Source organism: Labrus bergylta, chromosome 4 (assembly GCF_963930695.1).
Source record: "Labrus bergylta chromosome 4, fLabBer1.1, whole genome shotgun sequence".
Classification (NCBI taxonomy): domain Eukaryota; kingdom Metazoa; phylum Chordata; class Actinopteri; order Labriformes; family Labridae; genus Labrus; species Labrus bergylta.
In genome coordinates, this window is record NC_089198.1 from 13366072 (window position 1) to 13380882 (window position 14811).

At 40.5% G+C, this 14811-nt stretch overlaps 1 protein-coding gene across 1 annotated transcript; it reads right to left on the minus strand.

Annotated features, from left to right (window-relative positions):
• Positions 1 to 408: 408 nt before the first annotated feature.
• Positions 409 to 14811, minus strand: mmp14b (matrix metallopeptidase 14b (membrane-inserted)). Its single transcript, XM_020651499.3, has 10 exons — positions 14215 to 14811; positions 6434 to 6582; positions 6205 to 6327; positions 5474 to 5781; positions 4813 to 4974; positions 4415 to 4575; positions 4178 to 4316; positions 3878 to 4028; positions 1950 to 2065; positions 409 to 1838 (listed from the first exon to the last, which is right to left on the minus strand). The coding sequence occupies exons 1-10, from the start codon at positions 14311 to 14313 to the stop codon at positions 1360 to 1362; spliced, it is 1887 nt and encodes a 628-aa protein (XP_020507155.2). The 5' UTR covers positions 14314 to 14811; the 3' UTR covers positions 409 to 1359.

The following is a 14811-nucleotide window of genomic DNA, read 5'->3' on the forward strand; positions in this document are numbered from 1 at the left end:
TGGAGTGATGTCAGTGATATGAGAGGGAAATGCAGAGTCCAGGTAAGGGTTTGATCATGTGAAAGCTGTTAGGCCTTTGTTCAAATGTTACTGAATTATATGGGGAGGAAACAGCTGGAGTCCAGCAGCTAAAAGAAGTTAAAGGAATGATGGCGTGAAAAGAGAAACATGTCTGACTAATTGAAAATCAAAGCACAGAAGCCTTTTGAAATTACTTTATTTTATAGGAAAAGCTTTAAAAATATAAGTGAAAAAAGAAAACACACACACACAATCTAATTAAGATATATGATCATTATCATCGTCACTAGAATCATTATGATTGTTGTTTAGCGTCTTTGAACCCCTGACCAGTAAAGTAGCACCATGATTAGAGAACTGTAAACAAGTACAATGACAAAAAATGAGTCATTTTCAGATCTTCAATTTATTTTCATTTTGAGATGGATTCAAGGTCAAAAATAAAAAACAATCAAGTTTCATTAATACATAACCCCTTTCCCCATTCACTGTCCCCACATATATAAAATTAAGGCCACCTTCAACTGTATGTCACTGTCCAGCAGGACTTTTTAATGACAATGTACAAAAACACATTCTTTACACAGAGGACAACAAAAATAATAGTTATAGTCATAATAATAATGACAACATCATTTACCATTAAAACAAATCAGCTCTCAAGACATCGATATAAAAAGGGGGGAAAAAACAGTTGCATTTATTGCTTTACTCTGATTTGATGACCTCATGCGTCATGAGGACTTGAGCTAATGTTTTGTTTCCCTTTTATGGTCCATACGGGCTCTGACAGTTGACTTTACTGGAAGTTTAAGAAACACAATGACTATCCCACTGTGGTTTCCACATGTTTGTGCTAATGTCAGTATGTCTAAGCTAACAAGGGGGAAGAACAAGCGATCAAACACTTTTTTTAGTTTTTTTTGCTTACTCAAAAGAACATGCAAGAATGGGCAACATGAAGATGCAGGTCCAAAGCGGAAATTCACAAAGACACAAACACTGACCACTGAAAAAAAAAAACTAAAAATAGGGCATTGAAAAAGGCTAAAACAAACAGCAATGAGCTGGCGTCACAAAACACGAGGAAAGAGGAAGAGACACATGAGAGAGAGAAAAAGAAAGCTTGGAAGGACGGAGTGGTTTAGAGAGAGAGAGGGCAAAAGGAATCTGGCAGTGGTACGAATTTTAAAAAATGCAAGTCTTTGCTTTTTCAGCTCTTTCTTGGGTTTCATCTCTTTCTCTCCTGCTCTCATAATCTCTGTTCAACATGTCTTTTCACTAGTTTCTTTTCTCTCCTCTGCGTTCCCCTCCTCTCTCCCTCACTACCTCGTCTTTCTAAACCTTGTCCAGTAAAGATCGTTGGCAGTAGAGGAGTCGGCGTGGGGTTCCGTACCGACGGAAAAACACCAAAGCCGCCAGCGTTGCGATCACACACACTAACAGGAACAGCGGCAGAACCACTGCTGCTGCTCCGCTACCACCACCTATCCCTTCCTCCTCATCCACTTCAATAATGATCACCTCTGTATCCTGCTCTGTCTCCCTCTCCCTCTCCCTCTCCCTCTCTCTCTCCCTCTCTCTCTCCCTCTCCCTCTCTCTATCTCTTGTTCTGTCCTTATCCTCGTGCTCCTTGTCCTTCTCCCTCTCCTTGTCCTTGTCGTGTCCGCCTCCCCCTCTTCCTCCGTCTGTCTTCGGGTCTTCGTTGGGGCAGCCCATCCAGTCCCGAAGGGCAGACTTGGGGTATCCAGGCTCCACGCGCATCATCTGGTTGTTGAACTTCCAATACTTGTTGGCTTTGTAGAAGTAGGTGTAAGCTGGAAGAGAAAGAGGTAGAAGAAAGACACATGAGACCAATTTGAACCTGAAAGGAAGAGAAACTGCAATGAGCATCAGTTTTCTTTGTCACAAAAACATAAGACCCTTACCTTGATCTTTGCTCATGAAGGCTGACTTGATGTTATCAGGAACTCCCTGCCATGTACTAATAGATTTTGGATAGCCAGCGTCAACAGATCTTGATTCCTCGTTGAAACGGTAATATCTAAACAAACAATGGAAAGGCAAAAGTTACAGAGAAGAAAAGCTGGGATGAATTCATCCTCCCATCCAGAGCCCTGAAAGCCTTCTTAACTTGCAGTCTGATTATGTTGACTTGTAACGGACATGAGATCTAACGGAGACTTGTCCTGATAAGCATACGATTATTTACTTGAACTCAACCTTTGACTTGGGCTTGCCCTAAAGCAGTGGTTCTCAAACTGGTCTATCCTCAGGACCCATCACCAACTCCTTAAAGAGAAATCGTGACCCACATTTCTGATCATTCTCAACCAATCAGATTTATTGAATGAAAAGTTGTGCAGTTTGGACCTCAGCTGGTACAAAACATCTGACAAAACAAAGATACTTAACAAAACAAACATATTTAAATAGTGCTTCATAGACCATTGAGAACCACTGCCCTAAACGACTGCAGACTTGAGGTTTGAGGGGGATTGCCATAAAGGGACTTGGGCTTGACTCAGTCTTTTTGAGAGGACTATACTTGTTCTTACAGACGTCATGGCTGTTTAACATGAGTCTGGTTCTTCTCAAGGTTTCTGCCTGTTAAAAGAACGATTTTCCTTGCCACTGCTACTTTGCTACATTGTCAAGTGCTTTGTTCATGGTGGAATAATTTTGGGTCTCTGTAGGTTGTACAGTATAACACAGAGTAAAGATAAGACCTGCTCTTTTTGCTGAAAGTCTTGAGATTACATCTGTCATGAATTGGCACTCTACAAATAAAAGTTGATTGATTGAAACAGATTCTGACAGGCTTGAAAATTGACATAAACTTCTCTCAACTTACTGGGGGCCTGACTTAGCCTCCGTATAGATTTGAATCTTGAATTGAGACTTGTCCAACAGACTTGTGTTTTCCCTCAAAGCCTTGAGACTTGTTTGGACAGATTTGTTCATTTTCCACCAGGCTTACCCTTAAGGACTTCAGTGTTGTTTTGTATTGTCAGGTGTCGGGTGGAATGAAATTGGACTATCCCTTGACCTAAAGGACTCTGGATTCTACTTGATACATGCGACAGACTTGAGATTTGACCTTGAGCTGGCCTACTTAAGTCTTGACTTACACTTGCTGTGAAAGACTTGAGATTTGTTTTGATATATTTGAGACTTGGTTCAAATTCCCAGAAGGATTAACTTGAGACTTGACTTGGAGTTTGAATGACTTGGGACCTGTCATTTCAAGGACGTTAGATTTAACTTTTTCTGCAAAACTTGTGTGACTTTCTCAAACAAAATGAGACATGACTTGCTCTTGACCCCAAAAACACATGATTCAGCGTGTCTGTTTTAGTTAGACTAAACCACTAGACAGACCACGAAATTAGCTTTGTTTTTGCAGAAATATGATGGAGGCATATGTGATACCTGTACAAACAGCCAGACCAGGTCTGAAATGACTAAGATAAGCAGTAAACATGTCTGGTCTCTAGGCATGTGCAATCTCGGGTTTATTTTGAAAGCACAAGCATACACTTGTCATTTACTTTGTTTATGTAGGTGGCTGTTTGCACTGTAATCACTGATTACCACATTATACCTAGTGTTTTTTATAACCATGACGAAGGAGTAAATATAAATAGGGTGAGGCCAAGCACGCCTGAAGGGTTTTTTGTATAAACGAGAGGAAGGAAGGTTATTCGGGATAAGTTACTGACTTTAATCTTTCTGACCTTATAAGGAAAACTCGGTTGATGGTGAAAGGTATTTTCTTAGAAGTTTATAAACTTCAGCACAGACACACACACACAGAATCACACGGACATGGACACACACAGAGAAGATGACTAACTGGTTTGCTCTGAAGAAAAATGTCTGTCCAGTGGGGGTGTAGAAGAGAGCTGCATCTATTCGATCTTTGGGAAGCCCAGTACCCATTTCCTTTATACTCTTCGGGTAACCAGGCTCCAAAATTGATTCAGTAAACAGCCAATACCTGTCACCTGAAGAAGGACACAGGTAAAAAGAGGCAGAGTGGGGTCAGAGAGACAGATCACGAAACAAAAAGTTTCTTTTTTGATGATGACTGCTTTTCTTGAATGAAAATCATGTTCAGATCATGTATTTACCCGTATACTAAAGCTAGACTCACCTTTAAAAAAGGCAAATTTCCCATCTTCCCTTTCAAAAGCGGAAGTGAGATGAGTAGGCAATCCCCTCCAGAAGTGACCAATCGGCATGGGGTATCCGTCCAAAACATGGCTGTTGCGTACCCTCCAGAACCATTTGTCCTGAAAGACGAGAGATATTTATCACATGCCTCCCAGACAGACTGTTATATCACAGGGTCTACTCTAGGTATCATCAGGGTCTAACAAATCAGACCTACCTTGAACACAAACATTTCCCCTCTGAGGATGGCAATGGTGTCGAAATGTCCATCACAGATATTGGGTCCAAAGTGAGGCTTGTCTGGTGCATATGTTGGCTCGGGATTGTGGTTTGGTGTACGGGGTGTCACAGGAGGGGGTTGAGGACCCGATCCAGTCCCTATGTGACCAAGATGTGAAATTGTGAAATCATCTCATGCTTAATATTTACCCATGAAGTCAGTAGATTACAGCACGAGTAAGGGCTTTGACAAAATAGACTTTAGTGCGTCATGGGAAGAGTCCACATTTACAAGTTCTGTATGCTTCAAACAATGGATATTGAAAAGTGCATCCAGGAAATGAAGTGTGAGCTCTTTGAGACAGTGATTTGGACAACGAAGGGTCAATAACGCACCATAAAGTTGCTGTACGCCTCTGATATCATCATCAGGCAGTTGAAAGTTCTCCGTGTCCATCCACTGGTAAAAAGGAGCCATGATGGCTGAAGGGTCATTGGAGTGCTCCAGACCAAGGGCATGGCCCAGTTCATGCACCGCAACCAGGAAGATATCATTACCTGAAACAAAGTCATCAACATTTATCAAGACTTCATCTCTTTATTATATGACAAAACATTTAAGGAGTTTGAGCTTGTTCTGATGAGAAAATGATTACTAAAGAAGAAAGAATAATGTTTGCAGTTTTCTCATTTTTAAGTGACTGAAACGCACACAAAGACTCGGACTTAGACTAGTACTTATAAATCATTATTACCGTTGGTCATGTGAAGATGTGTCTGACTCAAACAGCTGACACTTCAAAAATAAACACTTCCCCATTTTTGCAGCTTTATCATAGCCACTGGAATTCAGTTGCTAAATGTTTTAACACAACTCTGGACATGTTGCGGCTTGTGTTTTTTTTTTTTCCCCACAATAACAAGATCAGGAGTCCTGATTACCACCATACAAAGTAACTCCCAGCATTTGTGTCATCATCAGGCTTAAGGGAATAAAGAAAAAAATTCCCTCATTTTTCAAAATGTCAGTGTCAACATAGATTTAACGGAGCCTCACCCATCAAATCCTTGTTTCCAACAGTCCACGGCTCAGCTTCATCAAAGTGGGTGTCCCCACCAATTCCATTACCAGGGAAATAGGCGTGTGCCAGGAAGCCCCCCTCACCATCGAATGGGCTGCTGTCACCGTGGAAACCCTCGGCAAAGAAGAGCATAATGTCTGCAAAGTCCTCCACCTTGTCCCGTATGTAACTGTAGGGGATTTCTCTGAAACGGAGCGGGGTGACACCCTCCCACACTTTGAAGGCCTTCCTGATGGCATCGTGGGTCTCGTACTCGCCGACCTTTGGAGTGTAGTTCTGTATACTGAAGATTGTATGATAGCATGTGAGGATAAAGGAGTGGAGAGGGTGGAAAAGGCAAGACATTAAGTTATTCCATCTTGATGGGAAAACCATTTCAGCTGCTCAGTAGCTACATTATCATGTTGGTTTTTCACAATGGATGACTGGTTGCTAACTAGAGAAAACCAAAGCCAATAAGCCTAAAATATCAGCTGGTTTCAGGGAAATATTGTGTAACAATAACAAACAACTGCAGTGAGCTGCTACCAGGATGTCAATCTAAGCCATTACAATGTCAGGAATCTGCTTTTTTAAACCAATTTTGTGTATATTTGTAATTATACTAAACATATTTCAGTCTAGGTATTGGAATAATTATCAGGAAGAAAAACTTGTATTGAGACATCTCTAGAACAAAAATTGACTTGGAACTACGCAAACTTACGAGAACGTGATTTCATTCTTTTTCCACTTCAGGCCCTGGATGGCATATCGCTTCCTCCTCAGGTTGGTCTTCAACTCAGCACCGAACTTATCAGGTACGCCACAGCGGGGTCGCTTCATGGCCCTGCAGAAGACAAGACAGATCACTCAAAACAAAGGTAAGAAATACTCTAAATCGGATTATGACCCTCTTTGGAGGCTCTACTTTAAATATGTTCCAGGGTACTTACTCGATGGTGTTAGGGTCAAAGGTACCGCTGACAGTGAGGCCGTAGAACCTCTGCATGGCCGCGATAGCTGAGGAGACGGAGTTAGGGGAGCGGAGGGCGTGAGTCCTCAAGTCCCCCGGGGGAAGGTAACCATACTGCTGCAGCCATGACTTTAAAGGAAAACAAAAAGGGCAAAAGAAAAGAGTGTGACTCATACAAAATATGTCAAAATAAAACCAAGGGAACTCCAATCTTGCTATGCAGAATTTAAGAAGGTTAAATTGGAAACAGTGACAAAAAGACAACATGAAATCACACCTGTTTATTTTGTTGTTAAACAAATCTGAATCAGGGTAAAGGGACTTTTTGTTACAAGCACAACAAGTGCAGGATGTTTTGATTCTACTGCAGCAAAACACATTCCTTACAGGCTGCGAAAATACGCTTGTGAATAATATCTTTCAGTGTTTTGGTATCTGGATATTCAGACCATCATTACTTCAAGCACCTGGCGTGTCTCCATTTCATGACTGAACATAAAAGCTATTCAACCATCAACTTTTGGCCCTAAACTGAAAAACACAGTTGACTGAAACTTGGGTTGACATGAAAAAAAAAAAAAGGCTAAGGCCAAAAAAGCTTCGAAGACAGTTCAGGTTTCAACAACAAAAAGATAAAAGGAGGATACACCCCTCAAAGGGTTGAAGATTAACTTCAGTTTCTACATTCCGTTCCTTCTTGTTTGTGTTCGGTGCAGAACTCTGATGTTGAGTTAGACACGACAAATTCATACATTTCAAGAACATACTACTACAATGGTCACTGAGTTTTTCAAGCCTCCAGATCCATGGTCTTGGCTTAGCTTGACCTTAATTTCCCCTGGAAACCCATTTCTCTGCGGTGCTGGTTTGACATCTGGACCTGTGCCAGCGGCTTTGCTCCGCACCTCTCCCACACAGTTTCTCCTGAACTCTTTCCCTCTCAGACTAGAGCTGAAAATTAACACTAAGGCTATTGTAGACGCAGCAAAAACCAAGATTGCTTTGATTTTCAACTGTATACAGTCGCTTGGTGAACTTGTTCTGTCCTTTTAGGGATTTTATTGTTGAACAGTATGAGCTAGATTGTGAGAGGTTAAGTCATCAAATAACTGACACAGGCTTTCGATCCTCAAACGCAAGGGCTTGATTCCACATATAGTAAAGTGATCTGTAATGCTTTAACATTGTCTTCTGAACAAACTTTGGGCATAGGTGTTGTTTGTGCAGAGACAGCAGTTGAGAGAGAAGAGAGAAAAAGAGAGGGAGTGTCCAGGGGTGAGACTCAGGCCTTGGGCAACCTCAGCCGATGTCTCCAGCCGAGCAGCAGCGTCAGTCAGTAATTTAACTGGGAATTTCTTTCTTGTTGCATCCAAACCTCAAAGTCAAGCTCTTCCCCCACGTCCATGTCTCTGTCTTCGCCTTGTCACTCCACCCCTTCTCCTCTCTTTTCCCTCATCCACCTCTGATGGAAAACCCAAAGACTTCAGGGCAAATACTTATGAACCACCACACCCAGATCTACTCAATTATGGCTATATATCTGCTGCTTAAATTTGCCAGATGCAATGTTTCAGCATTTTTCACCTAATAAGTACAGCACAAAGCAATTGTGTACAAGTAGTGCTGACATAGATTATCTGCTCAGGTTTGTGGGTTTATATTTACGCATGACTATGCATGTGTGAGTTTGGCGAGGAGTGAATGGAAGCATGGCATTTTGGAGACACTTGAAGGTCTAATCCCTCCCTATGTGTCCGTCCTAAAGAGACATGGAGGTCTCAGTGTTTAGACTTCACCCCTGAATGAGCCCTTTCTGGTTCTGACTCACCCATGGTGCTCAAGTGAACACATAAAGACACAGTGTTCGCCACTGTTACAGAACATCCACATGAGTGGGAAACCAAAACTTTAGCATCTCAGAATTGGACTAGTTTCAGTGTCAGCGTTGGAAAACAGGGTGTTCATGGCTTGATGACTGTACTTAAAACCTTACTCTTGTAGTTATATTCACAGGTTTATTTTCTACTCAGTCCTTACTTAGCTCTCAGCTCAGTCTGTTGAGTGACACTGAACAGTTGTTCTGGTCTCTAAGGCTCCCACACCTTTTTCATGGGTACCTCAGTTGACTTGACAAAGTCTTATTCACTGTTGAGCTTTGCTATTTTTGACCACATTTATGGGCTGAGTAACTAAAGCAGTAGCAGGAAGAGGAAATGGTCACTATTTACTGTGGCATAGGAGATGACAGCCTCAGCTCATTTAAACTTTTGATGTAGCTAAAGCAGTGGTTCAGGTCAACTGTGCCACACAGCTTGAATACCCCTTCATTCAAAATCAGTAATGTTGGTTAATCCAGTAAACTAACAGTGTACCTATCCATAAATTCAAGATAACTTTATTTAGCTGTTTATTCATCTCTTGAAGCCAACATTTATAAATAGGCCTAACCTTAAGCTTACTTTTTTAACCAATAATACATTACCTCAAGCTGCCTATTGTAGCTGTTTATCCATTGTTTGATTGAACTGTTTCAACCACTTAACCATCACTTTCAGCTGATTAACCATTTTCAATAACTTACATTTTAATTTAACAGTTCAAGATAACTATTTTAAGACAGTTTAGTTTACGCTAACTATTCAACTGTTTATACACAACATTAAGCCATCAACAATGTACCCATTACTTTAAGCTAGCTATGTAACATTTATACACAACTTTAAGCTAGTTATTTCAACAGTTTATCCACTGATTTAAGCTAGCCAGCCTATGTAACTTATCAACAACTTTAAGCTAGCTATTTCAACAGTGTATCAATTACTTTAAGATAGCTATGTAACATTTTATATTTATCAGCTACTTATCCATAACTTTACATATAAGAATGTATTATTTTATCTTATTAATATACTTTTCTGTTTATCCGTCACTGAAAGCGTATTGTGTAGCTTTAAATCTGTACCATTTAGCTTTTAGCTTTAACTATTTTGGTCATAGATAGCTTGAAGATAACAGGAAATTAAATAATTTACTACGGACAACCTTTTTTTTCCACATTTGCTCTATTATTTCTAAGTTATCTGTTTATTGGTATGTTGTTATTTTTCTAGATTCCAACTCAAAATTGTCTAACTGCTTTCTTGCTAACGTTTCCTGCGCTCTCAAAACTGGCGTTCACATATTTCAGCTGCTACAATATGATAGCTTTATTTAACTCATAATTTCCCTTCTCTGTAACTGTTGTGACTGTTTTTATAACTAGTTCAGATACTTCGCAATCTTTTCTACATAACCCCTGACAACTTTTGTAATACCGCTTAAAGAACAGTCCCCCGTTAGAAACCACTGATTTAGTAAACTTACAACTGCTGCCCTTTATTGCTCGTTTTTAACTGAAGTACTTTTAGAAAGCAATTTCCAGGATTTTGAGGTAAAGGGCGCAGCTGGCTCACATGCTGTGAGTTTATTTTTTAATGGAAGATATACACGAATCAAACAACGGTTGCTATGCATGTGAGGGGGCACAGTGCTCTTTTTACATAGGATGAGAGAGGGAGAGAGAGGGATTGGGTTTCAGAGAAGAAAGGGAGTCAGTTGTTCCGTTTGGTGAGGGCCAATGGAAAGAAACTCTGGTCAACAGCGATGGGAGTCCAAGTGAAGCATGCTGGGTAAACAGCACAGACACACACACACACACAGCTGCTCATTACAAATCCACGCACTCTGCCCAGAGAGCTGCAGTATTATGTCAGATGTCATAAACATATGAAATTATTGCTCCTACTTTGCTTGCAACAGTTTGTTGTTGGCTGTTAGCACGTGATTGTGTGTAATTGTGTGTGTGAGAGCGTTTGTGAGTAAGTATAATCATAGCGTAAAGTTAAAATTGAGTTAATTAACTCCTTCTCAGTGCATGACCATTTACCCAAGGCTCATGCTGTTCCTATAGGAAGGCATTTAACGGCTTGCAGACCCCTCTGGTCAGGACAGATGTAGAAAAGACTTAAAATGTTCGTGTGTGTGTGTGTGTGTGTGTGTGTGTGTGTGTGTGTGTGTGTAATTCCACCAGCTGCTGTCTATTAAAACAAGAATTCTCCTGCCAACACCAATAAGGCTTGATGACAAAAGAGTGGAAAAACACAACTCTGCCAGTGTCATTTGAGCAATAAGTCATTCTTCTGGATGGCAGGATAGAAACAGAAAATTATCCCTAAGTTTGCTCATTGCTTGCTTCCTATGTGAACAAGAAATGAGGTAATGACTTTTTGTATAACCTTATTTCCTGTAACACCCCCTATCTTTCCTCTGGGAGGCTGCCTTAAGGCCACCCACTGGTGGTCATCAGGATGTGGCTTTGTCTAAAAACGAAGCTCTCTTCCTTGTTTTCGTCCTCTAAATGATTAGTAACAAATCAAACTGGAACATGTGTAAAACCATCAATTAATTAAATCTGAATCTCTTTAGAAGTATGAAAAGAGAGGCTTACAGGATGTGTGCCTGACAGCTGTGATATACATCCTGACCTATTCAGATGAATAATTGCGTCATTTTCCAATTTTCCCAGATTGCATCACTCCCTTCCCCACAATGGCTTCCTTTCTAGCAACAACAGTGTCCTCACTGTCTTCTGTGCTTTGCTGTTATCATCTCATTTTATGTCAATCTAGCTTCCTTAATAGTCAATGACCTCAGTTTAAAGCCATTTCTGTGTGTGTGTGTGTGTGTGTGTGTGTGTGTGTGTGTGTGTGTGTGTGTGTGTGTGTGTGTGTGTGTGTGTGTGTGTGTGTGTGTGTGTGTGTGTGTGTGTGTGTGTGTGTGTGTGTGTGTGTGTGTGTGTGTGTGTGTGTGTGTGTGTGTGTGTGTGTAAAGATCTGTGCACATCTGAGAGAAGATGTGTGTATATTGTTCTGTGTGTGTGTGTGTCATGGCAGGTGGTTGCTAAGTACACCCAGGTGTTTTTATATAGCTGCAAAACTCAACTGACCACTTCCTGTTGCTGCTAAAGACCAGAGGATATGACTTCTGCATCCTTACATCCCACCACTGTTTATTTCGCCGACGCAGGCATGACAAGCTCAACCACAAGCTTCATTAGACTTATTTTTAATTTAACTTCCTATTCAGTTAGAGGAACTGATACTGGTGATCTGTCGGTTTGTGGAGGTAACAATAAAAATCACAAACATTCCCTAATTGAATGACGACAAAGGAAGCTGTGGTTTTAGAAAACAATGTCATAGAAACAGAGGAGGCGAATCACTAAATGAATATGAACTCATTGACGAGCACCCTGAACAGTTCACTTTGGTACAAATCTCAACAAAAACTTGACGGTCTATCCACTGAAAGGTCCATCTGTGCTTTTTTAAACACTCAATCAAGTAGACTTTGGACATATTCAATATGTCTGTTTTGGGTTACTTGGTCTTTGACGGTCAAATAAAAATATCCACTCAACATAAAGGGACTTTTGAGGCTACAGTCCTTGATACATCCGCCAGTGTTGACTCCCGACCATGGCTCTTCAATGCATGTTTATCCCACTCTCTCCCCCCCCATTAACTATCTCTCTTCTCATCAATAAATCCAAAATCAAGAAAAATGAAAAGAGGAACTTTTAAATCATTCAACCTGCCAACAAAGTTTAAAACGACATTGATACTCATCTTCTTCTGTCACTTTCTACCTCCAGTTTCTGGATGATACCCTTGTAGATGAACTTCTTTATTTTCAGACTTCTCAAGTTTTTTTTGCTCATTTAAAAAAAAAAAAGGTTTAAATGTTGGCTAATTGCTGAGTATTGAAGGGGAGCTTCTTGGGATTTTCTAAGTGTTAACCATTGATTCAGGTTATTAATTATCTTTGCATCAGAACCACAGCCACTAGTTAAATAAACGCCATATGTGCAAATAATCTGTCACATGCCATTCAATTTTGAAAGTGTATTGTTGTCCATTTCTTAATTAGAACATATAAATTGTGGTAGTTTGCCAGTCCCTCCTTTGCCTTTTGGATGGATTTAAATGAATTGGATTGTGTCTTTAAGTTGACAGTCGTATGTAGGTCAATGGTGTTACTTCTGGTTTCTTCCACTAGCACAGATGGAATTATTATTCCACAATGATTAGAGAGACATTTGGAGCCACTCTGACCCACCTAAATCATCTAGGGCTCCCTGCTCTGATTCATATATGTACACAAACCCAGTAACTCTGTTTCTCCATATCAACCAGAGGGAACTTAGTAATACTGGAGGAGGCAGGTGTGTAGGGATATCCCAACTCAGTCACTTCCTGCAACAGTAACACAGACATTCCTCATGTTTAAGTAGGATAACTGATGCTGCAGACAGAAAAGCTGAGATCTGAGTAAACAGGAAAAATTCAAAGTAAACAGGAAAAATTCAGCTCAGTGTAGCCAGCTCTACATCACACTTAGACCTGCTACCTCAGCTCAGTAGGTTATTGGAAGTCTTAAATAGGAGCCAAAGTTCAAACTACGTTGGATGTTTTTACAAAACTGACCATGGCTGAGATGCTGCAGAAGTTCTCAAATTGTAAATCCCAACTCCCTGCAGTCTGCTGAGCCTTGGGACAGATGTCAACCATTACATTTCCCCATCCCTCTGAATAGAACTGTACCCACGACTATCAACCCCCCTCCCCCACTCCACTCCCACAAAAATTGTTTCTGTCTCTGTCCAGACCACAATACAAGTTGAAGCATTTCTCTCATTTGCTTTTTCTCTTGCTCGCCCAGTTTTGCCCTCTCAGCATTTCTCAGTGTTTTCATGAGCACCATCATCATTATGGGCTGCTTCCTCTAACCCCGGGTCAGAGCCCTTCCCAGATCTCTGAGCCAACAGACAACTGCTGAAATCATTAGCTATCAGGATGCAAAGTTTGAACAAAGCCTTTATGGGTTAAATATGTTTTATCATGTATGAAGGGCCCCAGCTGGAGTTAAGGTTGTTTCAAAATCAAAAAGTGAATGTTATAAGTGTGGTAACGGAAAGATAAAGCTCAAAGCTAACGTTCATTTTCCTTCCCTCGTGGTAAATCTCTTTTGTTTTGTTACTCAACTCTACTCTATTTGGTTTGATCTTCCAATCTGCTTTCTTCCCGGTTCATTCTGCGATATTGGATTTATTTATCTGCTTTTATTCCTTGGTTCATATCTGGTTGTATCCTTTGATTCTGGATTGATAAATTAATCAGGCTTTCTACAATGATATCGGATTTATTCCTCTGGGTGTAAAACTTGTTTGTTATTCCTTTATCTGCCTTTGATTCATTATTCATGATTTTATTTATATGTGTGATTGATTCAGGCACACTTGATTCAGGATCTCTTTATCTGTATTTATTTTATTGCTCAGGATTTACTTTTATACTTGGTTTATTTATCAGGCTTTACATTTTCACACATGATTTATTAACCATAGTTTACCTGATACAAGATATATGTATCTGGATTAAAGATCTCGATCTCGATCTAAATGTATTATTGGAGTTATAGCTCCAAATGTAATCCTTGGTTTGGGATTAATTATCCAGATTTATGACTTGTTCAGAATTATGTATCTGGTTTATCCGCAGGATTATTGAGCTAAACCTTTCTTCTGGACTTATTCATGCATTTGTAAATATGGCTTTGTTCCTTAATTCTTTCAGGCTTATCTGCTCTTTTTAGACATATTTACTTTTGCCTTGTTTGTACTTCTTCTGTTAAGCTTAATATCTGGCAGCAGACCGTTCTCACCTCTGGATTGACTTCTCGTTCCGTCGCTCCCTGTGCGCTCAGCTCCCACACCACCGCCAGCAGCAGTAGTCGGACAAGCGATTTGAGCTCCAGTGCCATCACTTATCGCTCCAAAAACACTTAAAAACAGACAGATCCTCTTGTAACAACTGACGCAAACTTCGAATAGCTATTTGTCAAAACATTATCTATGAAAAAACGTATCCGGAATTTTCGAGCGCACGTAGTTCGACTCAAAATCAAAAGAGACGTTTCCAGGAGATATGTCACGGCGCGTCTCTGCAACTTATCACTAAAATTGCCTAAACAACGGGAGCTATTTTTTTTTTCACTCTTTGCATTGTTCTCGGGCTTTGGTCAATTTCAACCAAATTAACGGGCGTGGGAAGCAGGAAGTGTGAAGTGGGCTCTGGGGCTGCAGTCTGTGCGTATTTTCTTTCCAAATTCAGCTCGCGCTTCTCTCCAGATGTTGCAGCCGTCTTTGTTTTTCACGTAGCTGTCTTAACTCCTCGCTGTCATATCTTCTCTATCCTCTACTCGTCTTATTTTGATCCCCTCTCCTCTTCCCCTCTCTCCCCTCTGCAGACGTGGTAGTTT

What these genes read in the sequence shown, in the direction of transcription:
- mmp14b (XM_020651499.3), bottom strand. Translation starts at nt 14,313, where the DNA reads ATGGCACTGGAGCTCAAATCGCTTGTCCGACTACTGCTGCTGGCGGTG. An exon ending in AACGAGAAGTCAATCCAGAG is followed by an intron (nt 6,583 to 14,214) that starts GTGAGAACGGTC and finishes TTTCCTTTAAAG; the next exon opens with TCATGGCTGCAGCAGTATGG. An exon ending in GGGAAATGTTTGTGTTCAAG is followed by an intron (nt 4,317 to 4,414) that starts GTAGGTCTGATT and finishes CTCGTCTTTCAG; the next exon opens with GACAAATGGTTCTGGAGGGT.